This window comes from Ahaetulla prasina, chromosome 7 (genome assembly GCF_028640845.1).
Source record: "Ahaetulla prasina isolate Xishuangbanna chromosome 7, ASM2864084v1, whole genome shotgun sequence".
In the NCBI taxonomy this organism is placed as follows: Eukaryota; Metazoa; Chordata; class Lepidosauria; order Squamata; family Colubridae; genus Ahaetulla; species Ahaetulla prasina.
Window position 1 is genome coordinate 45,426,160 of NC_080545.1, and position 20,449 is coordinate 45,446,608.

At 40.8% G+C, this 20,449-nt stretch overlaps 1 protein-coding gene across 5 annotated transcripts in view; it reads right to left on the bottom strand.

Moving 5' to 3' along the window:
* Window positions 1-14,561: 14,561 nt before the first annotated feature.
* Window positions 14,562-20,449, bottom strand: part of LOC131202197 (uncharacterized protein K02A2.6-like) — a 38,199-nt gene continuing 32,311 nt past the window's right edge. For 4 of the 5 annotated variants that reach the window (XM_058190943.1, XM_058190945.1, XM_058190944.1 and 1 more), the window contains one exon: window positions 14,562-18,453. In XM_058190943.1, coding sequence (XP_058046926.1) covers window positions 15,562-16,671 — 1,110 coding nt within the window. In that variant the 5' untranslated portion in view covers window positions 16,672-18,453 and the 3' untranslated portion in view covers window positions 14,562-15,561. The remainder of the gene's footprint in view (window positions 18,454-20,449) is intronic. The other variant, XR_009156091.1, reaches the window with a different exon arrangement.

Genomic DNA, 20,449 nt, shown 5'->3' on the forward strand with positions numbered 1-20,449 from the left:
TAAATGTCAGATAACCTTAATTTCACTATTAAATGTGTCTCAATTAAGTTGAGTGAACTGTAATGATAATAGGACTATGCAGTATGGGTATAACAGTTTTAATATTATTTCCTGATTTCAACATCTTTATTGGTTCATTCCAGCATTATAACCTTACAAAGCCGAAGACACCTCCAATTTACAATTTCATAGTTTTCAAGTCGTTGAGCCCATAGCAATTTTTCAATTGATGGAACTATTCTTAAGGAAATAATTGAGTAATACATTTCTAACAGCACAAAATGCCAAAAACCAAAAGTGCATATAATAACATTAGATAATCTATTCTGTATAAGTAAATAATTGGCTTATTAGTGTTTTAGTTCTTTGAGTGAACAATATGGTTTATTTAATATCTGTGTGAGAGGAAAAATAACCATATTTAGTTGTTTCATCAAACATAATAAAGGGAATAGCACATTCACATTCAATAAATCCTATAGCTATTTGATATTATGATTTTGAAGCTGCTGCTTGATTTTTCTTCCAGTCACCCTAAAAACTCAACCTTTTCCTATCTCATTTTGCCATTTTCTTTCTGGACCCAGGTCTATTTCCTGTATATAGGTAGTCCTTGACTTATGACTGCAATTGAGCCCAAAATTTCTCTTGATAAGTGAGACATTTGTTAAGTAAATTTTGCCTTGTTTTACCATCTTTCTTGCCATTGTTGTTAAGTGAATCTCTGCTTTTGTTAAGTTAGTAAAAGGGTTGTTAAGTGAATCTGCCTTCCCCATTGACTTTGCTTGTCAGAAGGTTCCAAAAGGTGATCACATGACCCTGGGACACTGCAACTGTCATAAATATGAACAAATTGCTAAGCCTCCAAATTTTGATCATGTGACCATGGAGATCTGCAACGGTTGTGAAAAATGAACATGTCACTTTTTTCAGTGCTGTTGTAACTTTAGACGGTCAATAAGTGAATTGTTGTAAGTTGAGAACTACCTGTACTTGTGATCTTCTGTAAGGATCTGCTTCAACTCCTCTCCCAAGAAAGCAAAACTCTTGAAACCAGTAACATTTCAAAAAGAACTTCTACTGAGAGAGAGTGATTGTCAAAAACTCAGGCAGAAACTGAAAATAAGAAAAGTGTAACGCTAATTTTCTCCTTCAATCTCCACCCCAATATCCCATTGGTGGCCAGTTATCTGCCGCAAAGGTATTTTGACTTTGCCGAGGTGCCATCCTCGGGACACTGCAGCCTTGAACACCTCTTCTCCCTCAAGCTTTCTAAGCAGTCACAGCAAAAGCATGTAAACTATGTCTTATTCCTCCCCCATCTCTTCCAGAATGGCAGCATTCCAACAAGGACCTGAAATGCTTTTGATCTTATCTTCTGCAACAGTTTAAACTCCATTTATGGACTACAAATAAAAGAACCCTTTTCCAACAGTGACCATAGCATGATAGACTTTTATCTCAACATATGTCCTCACATAGACAATCATAATGACAGAATCCCAAAGTATAACTTTAGAAAAGCCAACTATGATCTCATAACTGACGACCTTTCATCTCTTGATTGGCAAACTCTATTCACTGCTGGATCACTGCCAAAGACCATTTTTTAATAAATTACCCATAACAATAAGTAAGTTTCAGACCAAAAAAAAATCCTCTTTGGCGCAAAAACAAAACTGGCTATGTAGCTAACTTCAAAAGTTGCTACAAAACCTTATGCTGACAGATAAAAGCAGAATGAATCAGTTATCACAACAAAAAGAGGAAAACCTAATATGCACTAAATCCACCCAGGCCTTCTACAAACTTAAAGACTCAAGATCCATTCCACCACTAAAAGGACCAAATGGGAAAGATTGTAACAATGAAACCGTTAAAGCCAACCTCTTCAACACATTCTTTGGTTCAGTCTTTGAAAACAGCAATGGCTCATGGCCCTCATTTTCCAATTATACCACAACTACTCACAACGATCTACAACATGTCGATTTCACAAAAGATGCTGTTGAAAAGGCACTACGCAACCTAAAACCATCTCTATCGATTGGCCCTGATGGATTATGTGCCTACTTCCTAAAGAAGCTCTCAACCACCATAGCAGAACCATTTAGCATAATCTATGAAATATCTTTCAAAACCAGCTTCTTATCTAATTTATGGTCACTAGTCACGGTCATCCCTATCTTCAAAAAGGGTGACCCCAGCCTAGTTGATAATTATAGACCAATCTCATTATGTTGTGTTACCTGCCAAGTCATGGAATCAATTATAAACCAATCCATTACCCTCTAGTTAGAGACTAACAACCTACTGTCTAACAAGCAATTTGGCTTCAGAAAAATATTGTACTGCAATCTGCAACTCTTACACTGCAAAAACATATGGACTTCAAAATTCAACCAGAGTAAATCAATAGATGCTATTTATATACACTTCTGTAAAGCCTTCGATTCACTGGTACGCAACAAGTACTTCTAAAACTAAAATCTTATGGCATTTCCGGATTCCTACATAAGTGGATAGGTGTGTTCCTATTAAACAGGTAACAAGTAATCAAAATAGAGAACGCCTTATCTAACACTACACCTGTTAACAGTGGTGTCCCCCAAGGTAGCATTTTAGGACCCACACTCTTTATACTTTATATAAATGATCTTTGCGATCATATTATAAGCAACTGTGTTCTCTTTGCTGATGATGTAAAACTATTCAACACCACTAACAATGCTGCTACTCTACAAAAAGACCCTGACTATGTGTCAGAATGGTCAAACAATTGACAACTCCAAATCTCAACCAATAAATGGTTTGTCTTACACATTGGCAAAACAATCAGAACACAAAAAACAAGCTGGTTGGATACGACCTAACAGACAACCCTCATTCTGTCAAAGACCTTGGAGTATGCATCTCAAATGATTTAAGTGCCAGAGCTCCCTGTAACAGCATTGCTAAAAAAGTGCTAAGAGTTCTTAACCTAATCTTGCATAGCATTTTTTCCAGTAATATTGAACTGCAAACTAAGGCATACAAAACTTTTGCCAGACCAATTTTTGAATACAACTCATCTGTCTGGAACCTGCACTGCATTTTGGGCTTAGACATCTTAGAACTACACCATCTTAGGTCTGACCTAAGCGTAGTACATAAAATCATCTGCTACAATGTCCTACCTATCAATGAATACTTCAGCTTCAACCAAAACAATACAAGACCATACAATAGATACAAACTGATGGTAAACCGATCCAGTCTTGTTTGCAGAAAATACGACTTCAGTAACAGAGTTGTCAATGCCCGGAATGCACTACCTGGTTTCTTCCCCAAACCCCCAAAACTTTAACCTTAGACTGTCTACTATAGACCACACCCCATTCCTAACAGGCCTTTAAAGGGCATGCATAAGCAACAGCGTGCCTACCATCCCTGTCCTAATGTTTCCTTTTATTCGTATCCATTTTATGTATTCATAATTATGTTTACACTTGTATCGGTTATCAAATACATGCTTAATGAAATAAATAAAATAAATAAAATGAAATAAATAAATATTGCCCAAGAAGAAGGAGATCCACACCTGCAAGAAAAAATGGAAAGGAAACCAAGGAGAGTACAATCATTTTGGTTTGTTAGGATATTGGGTATAGAGGTGTTTGAGCAATGTAGGGGCTCTGACGTGAGATTTATCAACCCACTCACTCTGAGAACCTGGGAAATGCCACCAGTTGTTCCATGCCACCAGGTATTGAACCTTCCCTCTATGAACCCATGAGTCAAGAATCTGCTTAATCTCAAAATGCTGTTCACCTTCAATCATAAATGGTTTGGGAACAGGAGGAGGGGGTCAGCTGTAAAGGCAAGGTTGACTTGGGTTTTAACAAGCTGTGATGGAAAACTGGGTGGACCATTTCAGCGACATAGGCAACTCCAGTTGACTGGACTGATAATGTGTTTAATAGGGAAGGGACCTACAAATTTAGGGCCCAGTTTTTTAGAGGATTGTAAAGATTGGAGGAACCATGAGGACAAATAAACACAATCCCAATTTTAAACTCCTTTGATCAGTTCGGTTCTTGTCAGCTTCGATTTTGTAAGTGACCTTTTTTTTTGTTTTTTTTGTTTACATTTATATCCCGCCCTTCTCCAAAGACTCAGGGCGGCTTACAGTGTATAAGGCAATAGTCTCATTCTATTTGTATATTTTTTACAAAGTCAACTTATTGCCCCCCCCAACAATCTGGGTCCTCATTTTACCTACCTTATAAAGGATGGAAGGCTGAGTCAACCTTGGGCCGGGCTTGAACCTGCAGTAATTGCAGGCTACTGTGTTCTAATAACAGGCTTCGTAACAGCCTGAGCTATTCCGCTATTAGCATTATCCAGGGCCTTACAAACAACTGGCCAGGTGTTTTGTAACCATTCCTTCACCAAAGGAACTACTGGATCTTTTACTGGCAATTCAGGCATAGGCTTAAATTGCTGTCCAGTAGTGACTTGGAATGGAATGAAACCACTGCTACTGTGCACTGCATTGTTGTAGGCCACTTCAGTGAATGGCAACAGGTCAGTCCAATTATCTTGGTGATAATTGATTAAAAAATTCAGGTACTGCTCTACAACTGAATTGGTTCTCTATAGCCCCCATTCATTTGAGGATGGTGCAATGAACTCAGTCCCTGTTTGGTACCAAATAGATCCAAAATGACCCTCCAAAATTTTGAGATGAATTAGACCCCCTTATCTGAAATTATTCATTGTGGGGCACCATGTAACTGATAAATGTGATGCACGAACAGTTTGGCCAGGGCTTTAGCTGTAGGGATTTTTTGTCAAGGAATCAAATGGACCTGCTTGGAGAACAGATCTGTCACAACCCAAATGACTGTGTTTCCTGAACTTTCAGGAATCTCTACAATCCAATCCATAGAGATCTCTATCCAGCGTGCTGAAGGCTCAGCTACCTTTTCAAGGAGGCCTGGTATCTTCCCTTGCCTACACTTGGCCAAAGCACAGATAGGGCAGTTGGATATGTAGCTTTCAATGTCCTTCATGAGGGAAGGCCACCAGAATTGCCTCTTTATTAGGTGTAGTGATTTACAAATCCAGAGTATCCTATCTTTTTGATGTCATGTTTGAATAATTTTCAATCTTTGACTGGCAGGTACATACAGCTTGGTCCCTACTTCATTCTGAGTGGAACATACATTTTTATAGGCATTAAATCAGGCGTCATCGTTCAGGGTAACTTTAAATGTGTCTGCTATAACTCCATCCACAGGTGATTTCCCCATTGCTTGTGCCCTCATGTTACTCGAGCAACTAGCTGGTGCAAGGGAGCATTGGTTTAATAACTTCCACTTTGGTGTTATTGTATTGAGGCATTCTTGACAATGAATTGGCAAGGAATTTTTTTCCTCCTGGAAAGCAGTGTAAAGTGTTATTACACGACAGAATTATGAGGCCCACCATGCCTGTTTGGGTGAAAGCTTTCAGGAGGGGTGTCTTTAAGGCTTCTAGGTTTTTGTGATCTGTCCAGACCTGGCAAGTGTTTTTACTTCCCTCCAGAAAGTGTCTCCAGGAAAGGAGTGCCCATCATAGGTCTCCTTTTCCCAGAAAGCCCAGTATTGTTCAGTCTCGGTTAATTTTTTAGACATGTATGTGCAAGGCTGCAACTGCCCACACTCATTTTCTTGCAATGGTACGGCCCCCACAGTCACATCACTGGCATCTGCTTAGATAACAAATGGCTTGTTTGTGTCTGGGTGTTTTAGCATTGGCTTGTCCGCAAAAAGCCATTTAAGTTTTTTGAATGCTGTTTGGCACTCCATAGTCCATTTCAGCGGTTGGGTAGGCTAGGTTTTCCTCCCCCTTTGGTTTTCAGTAAGTTTATGATGGGGAGGTCAATCTGAGCAAAAGAGGGAATAAACTGCCTGTAAAAGTTGACAAATTCTAGCCAACTCTGTAATTGCTTTAGTTCAGGGCGGTGCCCAGTCTAGAACAGCCCTCACTTTCTCTGGGTCCATTTCAACCCCCGCATAGGATATTCAGTAGCCCAGAAAGTTTGTTCTTATGGAATTCACATTTGGACAGCTTAATGTATAGTCTAGCATCCCAGAGCTTCTGTAGGACAGCTGTAACTAGTTGCATGTGCTCAGCTTTCATTTCAGAGTAGATTAAAATGTTGTTTAGATAGACTAAAATGTGCTTGTATAGGTGCTCATGTAGACCCTTGTTTATCAATTGCATGAATACCTCAGGCACCCCCTTTAGGCCAAATGGGAGCACTCAAAATTGAAAACAGACAAGTTGGCAATTAAAAGCAGTCTTCCACTCATCCCCCTCCTGACTTCTAACATAATAGTATGCCTCCCGCAAGTCCAGTTTTGTAAATATCATCCCCCTCGCCAAATGAGCCAACATGTCCTTCATGAGGGAAAGGAGGTACATATTTTCCACACAAACAGCATTCAGATCACAGTAATCTACACAGATATATAAAGAGCCATCTTTCTTCTCTTTAAATAAAACTGGGGCAGCCACTCATGGTCTAGCCAGTTGGATAAAACCCATGCCAAATTTTTATCAATGAAGGCATGGAGATTATCTAGTTTTCTAGAGGTCACACATTCCTGCCTACACTGGGATTTCCTGGTTGGCAGGAATTTTAGCAGGCCCTTTCTTCAGTCCATATGTGGATTCCATTGTTTCAGCCAGTCTAGCCCCAAGACAAGAGGCCATAGGTGACTATAAAGGTTAGAGTTTCTGAATGGGCCTCATCTCCATCCCCAATGGCTTGGTAGCAAATGCAGCAGGTATGCCCCTGCCACTGATCCATCCAGTTGGCTGGATCAGAATGCAATTAGGGTTTTGAGTTTTCTTACATGAATCCCCAGTTTCTGCACCAGCGCCAGGCTTACCAGGCATCTACAGCACCCAGAGTCTAAAAGGGCTTTTAAGTGAGTGGTCTGCCCAGTCCCAGAAAGCCTTAATTCTATGGGCATTGTTACAGGGTTGATGGGGCCACTTACTAGGGAATCTTCATCTGATCTGCTGTCGATCCCTGATTTCCTCAGGAAGGGTCGGAGTTCTCTCCTCTTGATGAGGGAGGAGAAGTGAACTCCATGACTTCCAAGGTTCTTAGTGCTCACTCCTTTGCCCATGTTGTGCTTTCACTGGGTTCCCTGCCAGGGTTGTCTCTGCTTTTTTGATGGGGCGGTTTGCTCAGCATTCTGCTGCTCAGTGCCCCTCTCTCCCACACTTGAAGCCAGCTGAGGATCGATGTAGTTGAATTTGGCCCTTGTCCAGGGATGAGGGTTCCCCTTCCCTCTCCTCTGACTGGCTCTGATGCCTGTAGCTACTTGACCTCTGACCCAGAGCTTCTCTTACTTTTAGGTTCTGAAGGCATCTATCATGAACCGCATGGTTTGTCTCATGAAGAAATTGGCTCAGTCATGATTTCCCCCTTCTTTGATCTTCGAACGTCACCAGCTCCTCTCTCCATTCTTTCCAATGACTGCCTCTGGTGAAGGTAACTCCTTTTGTCCTCCCCTCCCAGTTGTCCTTCTTGGAATTGGAAGTTCTTGGATATTGGAACACTGCTATCATGTTACCCCTAGTCCTTCTTTTCATTAAATTAGATAAACACAATTCCTGCAACCATTCTTAATATGTTTTAGCTTTCAGTCCCCTAATCATCTTTGTTGTTCTTCTTTGTATTTTTTCTAGAGTCTCACCATCTATTTTATATTGTGGAGACCAAAACTAGATGGAATATTCCAAGTGTGGTCTTACCAAGGCATCATAAAGTAGGACTAACACTTCATGTGAGCTTGATTCTATCTTGCTATTAATACAACCCACAACTGTGTTAGGTTTTTTAGGGTTTTTTTTGGCAGATGCAGAACACTGCTGGCTCATATTTGTAGTAACAAATGCCGATAATAATTGGAAAATTAGAAAAAAAATTCTGCATACTTATTTAAGAGATATAAAATTCAAATAAATATATCTTTTTTATTGATACAGTTTTTTATTAATTTGTAATGTGACATATAAAGAGAATACAAAAATAAATATTAGGGAAATTAGGGAATGAAAAAGGGAAGTGGATAGTGAGAGAAAACAAGGGGGAAAAGTGCATTGACTTCCAACTCCTTTGGTGCAATAAAATAAGGCATTAACATCTACCCTCAACTTTTTACTATTTCATAGTAATATAAGCTAGCCATTTCTATACCAACAAATCTATCTAATCTGTAAAACCCAAAATCAAAGTTTCATTTTTTCCCACCTCAAGCACAAAGTTCAGAAGCGGTTTCCAAGTAGAAATAAAAGTATTTGTGTTTTTTTTTCTTTAATCAAAACAGTCAATTTAGCCATCTCTGCTAACTCCATCAGTTTTTGCAGCCATTTATCCATTGTGATGATCGAGATGACCTTCCATTTCTGTGCATAAAGTAGTCTTGCTGCTGTCAATATATATAACAACAAAGTTCTGATTTTTTTTTCTAAGTCTTGTTCCATTAAACCCAAAAGAAAAGTCTCTGGTTTTCTTTCTATATTCACTTTAATAATTTTCTCTATTAAGATACAAATCCTACTCCAATATTTCTTTGCTTTATCACAGGTCCACCATAAATGATAAAAAGTCCCTTCTTTACATTTACAATTCCAACATTCATTTGAAGTGCCTTTATACATTATTGACAATTTATCTGGAGTTAAATATCAACGATCATATCATCTTATAGAAATTGTCTTTTAAAATATAGTTTAATGTAAACTTTAAACCTTTATTCCGCATATTATCCCATTGTTCAAGCATTATATTATATCCAAAATTCCTTGTCCACTGAATCATACAATGCTTTACTTGTTTGTTTTTCAGGTTTAAATTCAATAACACTTTATAGACCTTAGCAATAATATGTTCATAACTACCCACACAGTAAAGCTTCCAATTCATTTTTAACAAAGATAAACCTATGTTTCTTTTTATCTAATTTAAATCTTTCTTTCAGTTGTAAATATGTAAACTAATGACAAACATGACCTTCTGATTCTAGCTCCTCCTTAGATTTGAGGGTAGGGTCCCCTAAGTTAAAAGATATTATTTTACCATAAGTCCACCAGTTCGGCCTCATCACCATTTCTTTTCTTTAAAAAAGCTTCCTGTGTGGAAACCCAAAGGGGCACCTTTGTGGAAAACTGTATTTTATATTTATTCCAAATTCTCAAAATAACATGTCTGACAAAATGATTGTTGAAGTCAACACTTATTTTAACTTTGTCATATCATAAGTAACTATGCCATCCAAATCTTAATTCACGGCCTTATTCTGAAGGTTCACCCATTCTTTTAACCAATCCAAATATATTTTTATTAGTTTCTTCCCAGTTTTAATCATAAACACATTTTATAATCTTTCATCCTTTCTGGAAGATTTATTAAAATCATGATTGTTTGGAAATAAAGTGTTGGATGTAGATCTTAAATCCAAATTTAGCATTAAACGAATATTAAAAATGTAGCCTGTTTCACTATGAATGAACAACATATTCACCATATGATCCTCCCTCCTTTCAAAGAATAACTTCTATATTATAGATGTTCATATCCAAAGAAAGGAAGCTTTTTAATAGCAATAGCAATAGCACTTAGACTTATATATCACTTCATAGTACTTTTACAGCCCTCTCTAAGCAGTTTACAGAGTCAGCATATTGCCCCCAACAATCTGGGTCCTCATTTTACCCACCTTGAAAGGAAGGAAGGCTGAGTCAACCTTGAGCCAGTGAGATTTGAACTGCCGAACTGCAGCTAGCAGTCAGCTGAAATAGCCTGTAGTACTGCACTCTAAGCACTGTGCCACCTCGGCTCTTTTTAATACTTTTTAATGGTCAATCTTCTTAATTTATACATATTTCTTCAAAATGTTATTTTTAAAATAGCACTTGGAGGGATGACCTTGTATTCTATACAATCTGAGTTCCTTTCTAATATTTATGGCCCCTTCAAAATTAGGATTATAATGAAAATGCTAGCACAACTTTACTGTAGCAGGGCAACTGTAATAAAATTTACAAGGTGCCATCAAGTGTCTGATATGTCTAAGCCAGTAACTTCTCTTGATGTATTTCTTGGAAGCATAATGGATCAAGAGTTTGACAACTGTGATGATTGTGTTATTGAAATGGTTATCAAAGCAATGCTGGCAGGAACAAGAAAGTCATTTTATTTCCAGCATCTTTTGTTGTCCACATAGAGGAAAACAGATTTGTCTGGAAATGAAACATGTAATTGAAGGGAGGAGGGAGTTGAATAAGAGATATTACTACAAATTTGCAATGGGATACACTAATATTGATATAAAATCCATTCTCATTTACCTTTACAAGGACAGTCAGAAATAAATATAATGCATTACATTCAAGAAAAGATATGTGAGAATAATGCCGCATTGTTAAAATGTATCAATAAAAATTATTCAGACTGAATCAGTTGGCTGTTTCGTGCAAATAGGGATTGCACTACACACTATGGTTATGAAGAAATTTGGATTAGTATTATATATTGCATGTACTGAACACTTAGCAAATATTTAGGAAATTTGAGAAAAGATGTTGGAACTACTAAGGATATGCAAAGTTTCAGTTGAAGTGAGATTCAATCAAATCTTAAAATCAATTTTCCCAAAAAAATGTTTGTGTGTGAGAGAGAATTAAAGAACATTTTGCTGATCTTTTTTGCTTTGGTATACATCCACCTTCAGTAAAGTGACTTTTCCACACTGCCAAAGTTGTCTTGTCTCTTTCCATTCCTTCCTGATGTGCTTGGGTTCAATATTGTGAAGATTTGGGCAACTCCTTTGTGACCTGCATCAAAGGAGGTGATGGAGAGTAACTTTGTAGAACAGGGAATTTTACTGTTTCCTTCCAAGTAATCCTTCATTGGCAGATTTATTTATATTCTCTATTTATATAATATTTCATATTATTTATTTGTTTAAGTAATTTCTACCCATCTGACAAAGTAATTCTATGCAGAATACATAATTAAAACCAGAAATAACACAATTTGTAAAATTGTAAAATCTGTACTCGAAAAGCATACTAACATGCTTGGGGTTATTCTAAACAATTAACAAACTATCAAACACAAGGCTTGCTTATGTTTTTAACCCAAATGCTCCACCCAAGGTTTTCAAGGACAAATTAGAACACAGGAGACAACAGCTGGCTTAGAAAATAGTATTAAATTCATACTTAATTTCAGATGACTGATGAGGACTATGATGGCCACGGTAAAACCTGATGCCTCTGATTAGCATCCTGTACTTCACTTGCTTGCTGAACCTGGTTATTCAGAATGCTTTGAAAGGAATGCAGCCCGTATAGTATAGACCAGGGGTCTCCAACCTTGGCAACTTTAAGACTTGTAGACTTCAACTCCCAGAATTCCTCAGCCAGCAAAGCTGGCTAAGGAATTCTGGGAGTTGAAGTCCACAACTCTTAAAGTTGTCAAGGTTGGAGACCCCGGTATAGACCACTTTACAGAACATAGCATGAGATCAAAAGACACTGTCTCTATAGCAGCTCCAGCTGTATCAATTACTGAATGCTCAGCTACATGGACTATCCAGGAAATGACTTTGTAGGAGATTGGTGTGTTTAGAGGCAGAGATTGGATCCAAGGTTTTTCTTGAAGCTATGGATAACACATGGCCTGGCACTTTCCCCACAGCCATGTGTTTTGTCTTACAAAGTTTCTCCAGTAGAAAACAAGGAACTGGGGGGTGGGGGGCACAGTGGGGTATGGTGTAGGAATTGTTCTACGCATCAGGACCCATAAATAAATAAATAAATAAATAAATAAATAAATAAATAAATAAATAAATAAATAAATAAATAAATAAATAAATAAATAAATAAATACATTGGAACTCACAGCTCATCTCAATGAATCAGAATTTTCTTGTTATTTACATAATATATTAACTATGGTTGTATATGCTTATTGCCATATGTTAGTATGTTGTTTTAAATGCATATGGCTGGGCTTACAAATTTGCCTTTATTGGACTGGATATTAAATGGGAATGTCTGTAATTCAGTATCACATCTTGATAAATATAATAGTGATGGTGATGAAGATGACAATGATCTAATATACAAAAAAAAGAACTACAATTAAATCACAGATTCATAATATAAGGATCTTGTTAGCAAATCATATTGTACATATTGATTAAGTGTGTATCCAAACATTTGCAGTAAGTGCTAGGTCTTTTTACACACACCATGTTTCAAAACAACATTGCATGGGCATTACTGACAGACAAGAGGATGCATGAACTCATGCTGAGGACAGAGGAATGAAAACTTAAACATTTTAATTCCACATTGAGGAATATGTGTCTCATATAATTAGCAATGGTAGTTCTGGTGTCAGGGAACCGAGTAATATGTTCCATAGTAATATAGGGTAATATGCTTTTAAGTAATATAGAGATCAAAGTAATCGTGTTATAGTCAATTTATTAATACTCAAAGAGACATTCTTATTAAATAAAAATGAAAAAGACAGGAGGTCAAGAAAGACAAAATCTGATTTAAGTTAATTTAAGTGGGGTTTTTTTTCAATTCATATGACTAGAATTTTAAAATGAATATCATATATTATTTAGGAGAAAATAAATTTCTCTGTGACCTGCTTCTAGAATGCAGTTTATAGGTATTGATCAAAGACATAGTTTCAGTTTAATGCCAGTTCTGCTCACTGATTAATCATGCTGGAAGAGATTCAGTTGTTTTCTGAGTGTTTGGTTCCCAGAATCGTATTGCATGGATCAGATATTGTTCTTTACCAAACAAAATAAAGTGTCTGAACCCTTTATTCTTTATAAGGAGCTTCTACAGGAAGACTTTTCTGGTTGAAGGAGAAAGATTTATTTAAAATCTGCCCTATCATGTCAACCTCTCAGCATGCCTATAAGGACCAGTGGCTATAAGCATTTTTTCAGGATTGGAAACGGCTGCAGTAAAAGGTAAGGATATAAAAATCATGCAGAATGGTTGCATGTGCACATCCCTCAAATTCTACCACAATTTAATATAAGAAGAAAGTTGTGACATTGAAATAGAACTTTTTTTGTTTGTGCAAACCAGTTTGTATATTTTATCTTCCATTAATTTCATCAGTGATCAACTACCTTCCATTTTAATTAGTATAATCTCATCAAGTATTGAATTCAACCATAATGACCTTGTAAATCAAGAGAAGATTTGCACATCCTAACCAGCTTCAATAGGTATAGTCAAATCAGGGTCTTAATTAAATTCTCTCATTGCAGGAACAGCCAAAGGACAAGCAGGCAAAAATTCTTTAGGTTAAATGGGCCAAAGCTTTATTATGAGGCTTACGGTGAACAAAATTACCAATGAAGAAATCAAATGCTTAATGAACACATAACTCAAAGCCTGCCCTGAATGGTATTGCATGCAAAGTCGGCTGCCTGTAATGGTGGATTTTACACTGGCAATCCTAGAGTGCTCTATTTATTTCACCAGAAATAGGGAAATTTAAATTGTGGGTGTTATTTAATCCATCAAAAGTGACTAAACCATCCCCCTACACATGGTGTCACGAACATCCATTTTAAACAAGCAAGTCTCTCTCCATACTGACTCCAAATGTTCTATAAACATTTGGACAATAGAACAAATGTTCTATTATGATGACAAATGACAAATGACAAATGTTCTATTATGATAATTAAAAGCTTCAGGCACTATTACAGAGGTTACCAGCCTCGGTACTGACCCCTCTTCCTTAAGTACTTTTGATTAGACTTGTTTTAAACTGGTGCCATAATTTCTTGTCATGTTCAGGTAGAAACCACTAGAGGATTGTATTATAAGGCCTAATTTGGTTAAACCAACAAGATCTCCGTACCCTTTCCTAAGCATCTGAACCATTCAGAAAATTGATCTCATTTTACTTCATTTCATTCATCCTGGTATCAAAGAATACCCAAAAAGTTATGTGAATATCTTGCAATTTGCAATTTATCACACAAAATAAAAGATTAAATCAGCATTTCTGTAGGGTGAAGACGAGAGAGCTGCTATGAATCATATCCATAGTCTTCAACCTCTTGAATGGGGGTACAAACAAAGTCTCTGTTAAAAAAAATAAATTTCAAATCTGAGTGAAGCATTTCTGGGAATGTACAGTAGAACCTCTAGTCACGACCATAACTTTGGTCACAAACTGATTTAGTCATGACCCGAACCTAATTTTGTAAACTTGGCACTTTACAAAAAAAAAAAAAAAATGATGGAGAAGGGGAAATTGGTTGTGAAACAAAAAAAAAATTGTGAGCCACAACAAAAATGAATGTTCTACCGAAATTGCTATTTTTATTTCAAGCAATTCTGATAAAACTAGGAAAAAGGTTTTTTGAGGACCTAAACAAATTGATTTTAAAGTTTGTCTGGCAAGGCAAAAAACCAAGGATCCAACTGAAAATGTTAGAAGACACTAAAAATAAGCGGAGTTTGGACTACCAGATTGGGAGCTGTATTACCAGGCCTCAGCATTCACATGGGTGAAAGAGTGGATAAGCTTGAAGAACAAAAGAATATTGACTTTAGAAGGACATGACTTACAATTGGGGTGGCATGCATTTACGTGGTATGGGAAAAGTAAAACACATATGTTAAGTTTGGGCAATGAAGAGGCAGGAGACCATACAAGTGACAACAGCTCTTTAGTTTATTGTGACCCAGCAAAAGACCAACAGGCAAAACCCCTCTTTAAATACTATTTTGGCTGAGGCATCAGCCAATCAGCAACGTGCTTGTTCCCACCCAAACTTCCCTCCTAAAGTTCAAATACATAACACTCTTCCCCTCTCAGAACGCATTGTGCCACTTTTTGCATGGAATTTGCATGTTATTTTTCCACGTAGTCACGCAGGTAGACAGGGTGTCTCCTAACTCTTTCTGACCTGCGCAATTCATTCCCTGGGAGTGAATCGAGCTGGTCGGAGGGACTGTTTGTTCCTCCCAGCTCCTCCTCTGGGCCATCCGGCCCTGGATTACTTGCAGAGTCGTCCCTGCAGTCTTCTGGAGGAGCCGGTTGGCGTCGCTGGACTTCTTCAAGTTCAGATAAGTCCTCCGATCGCCGCGGGTTTGAGTTAGCTGTTGGTTCAAATATTTGGTAGTCAGGGTCTGGTTGTGCAGTTTCTGGTTTGTTTTGTACCCTTTTTCATAATTGATCTATGTGGCGCCTCCATACTCGACCATCCCCTATATATGATTTTGGACCTGTTACTCAGTGATTGTTCCTTTAAGCCATGCTGGGCCTTCACTATAGTTATGTGCCCACACTAAATCACCCGTTGCCATTTCCCTGGTTTTTTTCCTGGATGCCTTGGTACCTGTCAGGGGAGTATGTTGGGTTTAATCGATCTAAGGGACACCTGAGTTTCCTACCCATCAATAGTTCTGATGGGCTGCGCCCTGTGGCTACACAGGGGGTTCTGTGTTGTACCGCTAGAAAGGTATCGATTTTGGCTTGCCAATCACCGGGTTTATTCTAGATAGCACTTCCTTGGCACTGCGAACGAGTCGTTCTGCAAGTCCGTTCGTCGCCGGGTGGAAAGGCGCCGAGAGGACATGTCGGATGCCCTCTTCTGCTAAGTACCCCTCGAATTGGGTAGCTGTGAATTGCGGGCCGTTGTCGGACACTAGGGTGTCGGGCAACCCGTGTATTACTAAAAGGTGCCGCAATGTTGTAATTACGGCTTCGGCTGTTGTGGATTTCATGAGCAAGATTTCTAGCCACTTTGAAAATGCATCTACCACGATTAAAAAGGTTTGCCCATGGAATGGCCCCGCAAAGTCTATGTGGATCCTGGACCAAGGACCCTGGGGTTTCTCCCACTCCCTTATGGGGGCTGTTGGGGGTAGTGGCCTTGACTCTTGGCAGGCCTGGGATTTTCCTACCCTGTCGCTAATGTCTTTGTCCATTTGTGGCCACCACACATAACTCCTCGCCAGGCTTTTCATCCTCACAATCCCCAGGTGACCCATATGTAACAGTTCCAATACGTTTTCTCGCAGTTTCTCCGGAATAACCACTCTATCCCCCCATAACAGACAACCCCCTTGAATCGACAGTTCCGAACGTTTTTTTGTAAAGTCTTTGAACCGATCGCCTGGTGCATCGGGCCATCCCCTCTGTACCCAACCGATTACAGTCCTTATGACAACGTCTCTGTAAGATGCCCTAGTCACTTCCTTAGAAGTGACCGGGCCAGAGTCTAGAGAGTCAATTAGTAGAATGGGCGTCCCTGGGGTCGGCTCTTCGATCGTCTCTGGTAAGGGGCATCTACTCAAAGTGTCTGCATGTGCTAGGTCCTTCCCCGGACGGTGGGACAATTTGTACAAGTACACCGCCAGGAAGATAGTCCAACGGGTCATTCTGGGCAATAGTGCAACCGGAGTTGGACGGTCCCCCGCCAGGAGTCCCAATAGTGGTCTGTGGTCTGTTACTATTTCGAATTGTCGCCCAAATAGGTATTCATGGAATTTTTTAACTCCCGAAACTATGGCCAGGGCCTCTCTGTCTAGCTGGCTGTAGTTTCTTTCTGCTGCTGACATGGTACGGGAGAAATATGCTATGGGGGCTTCTGATCCGTTCGGTAGCCTATGGCTGAGGACAGCCCCTACCCCGTAGGGTGTCTACCCCTGTAGGGTGTCTGTGATGCGTAGGGTGACACATCACAGACTAGCACTAGTGGTAATGTCCCGTTGTATTGGATTAGCAGGCTATCACTGGACAAGAGGTTCTTAACGCCCTCGAATGCCCTAGCCTCAACCTTGCCCCACGTCCAAACAGCCTTTTTTGCCAATAGCTTGTGCAGCGGCTCTGCTACTGTTGCCTTATTTCGCAAGAAAACCGCGTAGAAATTCACAAGCCCCAAAAATGCCTGTAACTCATCCTTATTTTTGGGAGCCGGAGCCTTTTTAATGGCTCGCACTTTGCTCTCCGTGGGGTGGATGCCTTCTCTGTCTATTTGGTAACCCAAGAATTCTACAGATTCAACTCCTATCTGGCATTTGTTGAGCTTGACCTTAAGTCCAGCAGACCTGAAAATGCCCAAGACCTTCTGTAGTTTGACCCCTAACTCATCTAGGTTCTCTGCTGAAACTAGTACATTGTCAAAATATGGCACGACCCCCGGTATTCCCTGTAGCAGACGTTCCATTAGATTTTGGAACAACCCTGGGGCTACGCTGACTCCAAACTGGAGTCAAGTGCATTTGAAAGCGCCTCGATGTGTTACAATCGTCTGCGCCTCGGCTGTGTCATTGTCTACGGGTAATTGTTGATAGGCTTGGGCCAAATCGAGTTTGGCGAAGACCTGCCCTTGTCCCAACGAGTGTAACAGATGTTGCACTACGGGAACGGGGTATGCGCTCTTTTGCAACACTTTGTTAAGCGTTGCCTTGTAGTCAGCGCAAATCCAGACTGATCCATCCGGTTTGACTGAAGTCACAATCGGTGTCTCCCATTTGGCATGGTCGACAGGGACTAGTATGCCCTGGTTTACTAGTTTGTCTAACTCCCGGTCAATCTTTGGCTTAAGGGCGAAGGGGACCCACCTAGCCTTTAACCTAATGGGAGCCATCTGGGGATCTAAATTAAAAGAAATAGGGGTCCCCACGTACTTGCCCAGGCAGTCCTGGAAGACGTCCTCGAACTCTTTCAGCAGTTCATCTTTTAGGTTGACTCCACTGCTGTGAACCCCAGTCACTTCCACTCTCAGCTTTTGGGTTTGCAGCTGGCGTTTCGCGACCTCTGGCAGGTTCCTCGCGACGGTGTCCCAGGATATGATCGTGATCGACGAGCCGGTGTCCACCTCCATCTTACATGGCACTGCTTCGATGTGCGTCCATGTGAATATCTTCTTTTCTAGTCGCGTTGATGCGTGACCCACTCGTACAGTTGTTTGGTTCAATTTTGCGCCTCTTTTGGATGGGCCAATCCCTGGCCGTTTCGTCGGTCCAGCGCTCTGCTGATTGGCCGGTTTGAATTTTGGGCGGGATGGTTGAGGGGACGGTTGAGGGGCTCGACAGGCCTGTGCGATGTGCCCTTTCTTTTCGCACCGCCGGCAAATTGCGTCCTTGAATCTGCAATTTTGTCGTTGGTGTTGGCCTCCGCAGCTCACGCACTCGTCCCGGTCGACTCTCTTTGCCCTTCCGGTATGGAAGACCTCTTCTTCTTCCTCGCTCCCGGATTCGGCCTCGACGACTTCGCTGTGGACTGGCGTTGCTTTCGTGCCGGTGTTTGGTGTGTTCGGTTTCTGTAGGGTCTCCGCCGCTTTGGTGGCCATCTCGTGTGCCCTTGCCTCGTCCAGGGCCAGGGCTAGGGTTAGGTTGCTTTTGAATGAATGAATGAATATTTTAATTTGTATACCGCCCTTCTCCCGAAGGACTCAGGGCGGTGAACAGGCAGATAAAATACAGATACACAAAATAGTTAAAAACATCCCTTAAAAAGCTAATTTAAATTTGCCCAAATGTTAAAATAACATACTCCCGCATAAAATTATAAAACTTTAAAAACCCATAAATTCAATTAAAATTTAGAGATAAAAATCAGGCTAGTCCAGCCATACGAAATAAATAAGTTCACGGCGAAAGGTCCTAAGGTCAGGTAATTGTCGAAGTCCGAGGGGAAGTTTGTTCCACAGGGTCGGAGCCCCCACAGAGAAGGCCCTCCCCCTGGGGGCGCCAGTCGACACTGTTTGGCTGACGGCACCCTGAGGAGTCCCTCTCTGTGGGAACGTACCGGACGATGGGAGAAAGAGGCCGGCAGTAGACGGTCCCGTAGATAACCCGGTCCTAAGCCATGGAGCGCTTTAAAGGTGGTAACCAATACCTTGAAGCGCACCCGGAAAACAACAGGTAGCCAGTGCAGTCTGCGCAGGATAGGTGTTATGTGGAAGCTCCAAACCGCTCCCTCAATAACCCGCGCAGCCGCATTCTGAACTAGCTGAAGTCTCCGGGTGCTCTTCAAGGGGAGCCCCATGTAGAGAGCATTGCAGTAGTCGAGGCGAGAGGTAACGAGAGCATGAGTGACTGTGCATAAGGCATCCCGGTCCAGGAAGAGACGCAACTGGCGGATCAGGCGAACCTGATAAAAAGCTCTCCTGGGGACGGTTGCCAAATGGTCTTCAAAGGACAACCGACCATCCAGGAGCACGTCCAAGTTGCGTACCTTCTCCATCGGGGCCAATGACTCACCCCCGACAGACAGCTGACTGTACCGAGGTGCCAGCATCCACAGCCACTCCGTCTTGGAGGGATTAAGTTTGAGCCTGTTCCTCCCCATCCAGACCCGTACGGCTTCCAAACACCGGGACAGCACTTCGACAGCTTCACTGGGGTGGCCGGGGTGGAAAAGTACAGCTGAGTATCATCAGCGTACAGTTGGTATCTCACCCCGAAGCCACTGATGATCTCACCCAGTGGCTTCATATAGATGTTGAACAGGAGGGGTGAGAGAATCGACCCCTGCGGCACCCCACACATGAGGCACCTTGGAGTCGATCTCTGGACAGCAACCGCCTCTGTAAACGAATGTCCCGGACCCCACAAATGAGTTGTTCCAGTAATGAGTCATCCAAATCCCGGTACTCAGAGTGGTTTGCGGCTTTCCTCAATGCGGCCATGTATACACTTATCGATTCGTGCTCTTGCTGAACTCTCTGTCTTAGCTCGAAACGCTGAACAAACTTCGACGGCACCGGAGCGTAGTGTGCTTTCAGTGTCATTTGCAGCGTTTGCCATGGTACCAACTGTACCGGCATTGGTTCCAACAGCGACTCGGCGGTATCAAAAACCTCTGGTCCGGAGTGACTCAGGAAGTAAGCACGCTTCCGATTATCCGAGACTCCCTGTAGTTCGTTTGCTTCGAGGAAACACTCGAAACATGCCATGTACGACCCCCATTTCTCCTTGGCAGGGTCAAATGGCGCTGGCGGTGTATAGCTGGACATTGCTATGTAACTGCTTCCGATACTGTCTGGGTTTTGCAAATCCGTTACTCCTTCAGCTCTTTTTCCTGGTCTCGCTGCCTCAGTATCCCACCTTCGTCGCCAATGTTAAGTTTGGGCAATGAAGAGGCAGGAGACCATACAAGTGACAACAGCTCTTTAGTTTATTGTGACCCAGCAAAAGACCAACAGGCAAAACCCCTCTTTAAATACTATTTTGGCTGAGGCATCAGCCAATCAGCAACGTGCTTGTTCCCGCCCAAACTTCTCTCCTAAAGTTCAAATACATAACAACATAGATACTTCCAAAAGCATTATATCAGGAATGCTCTGCTTTCAGTATGGGAAAAAAATCAAACAGAAACATTACATGAAAA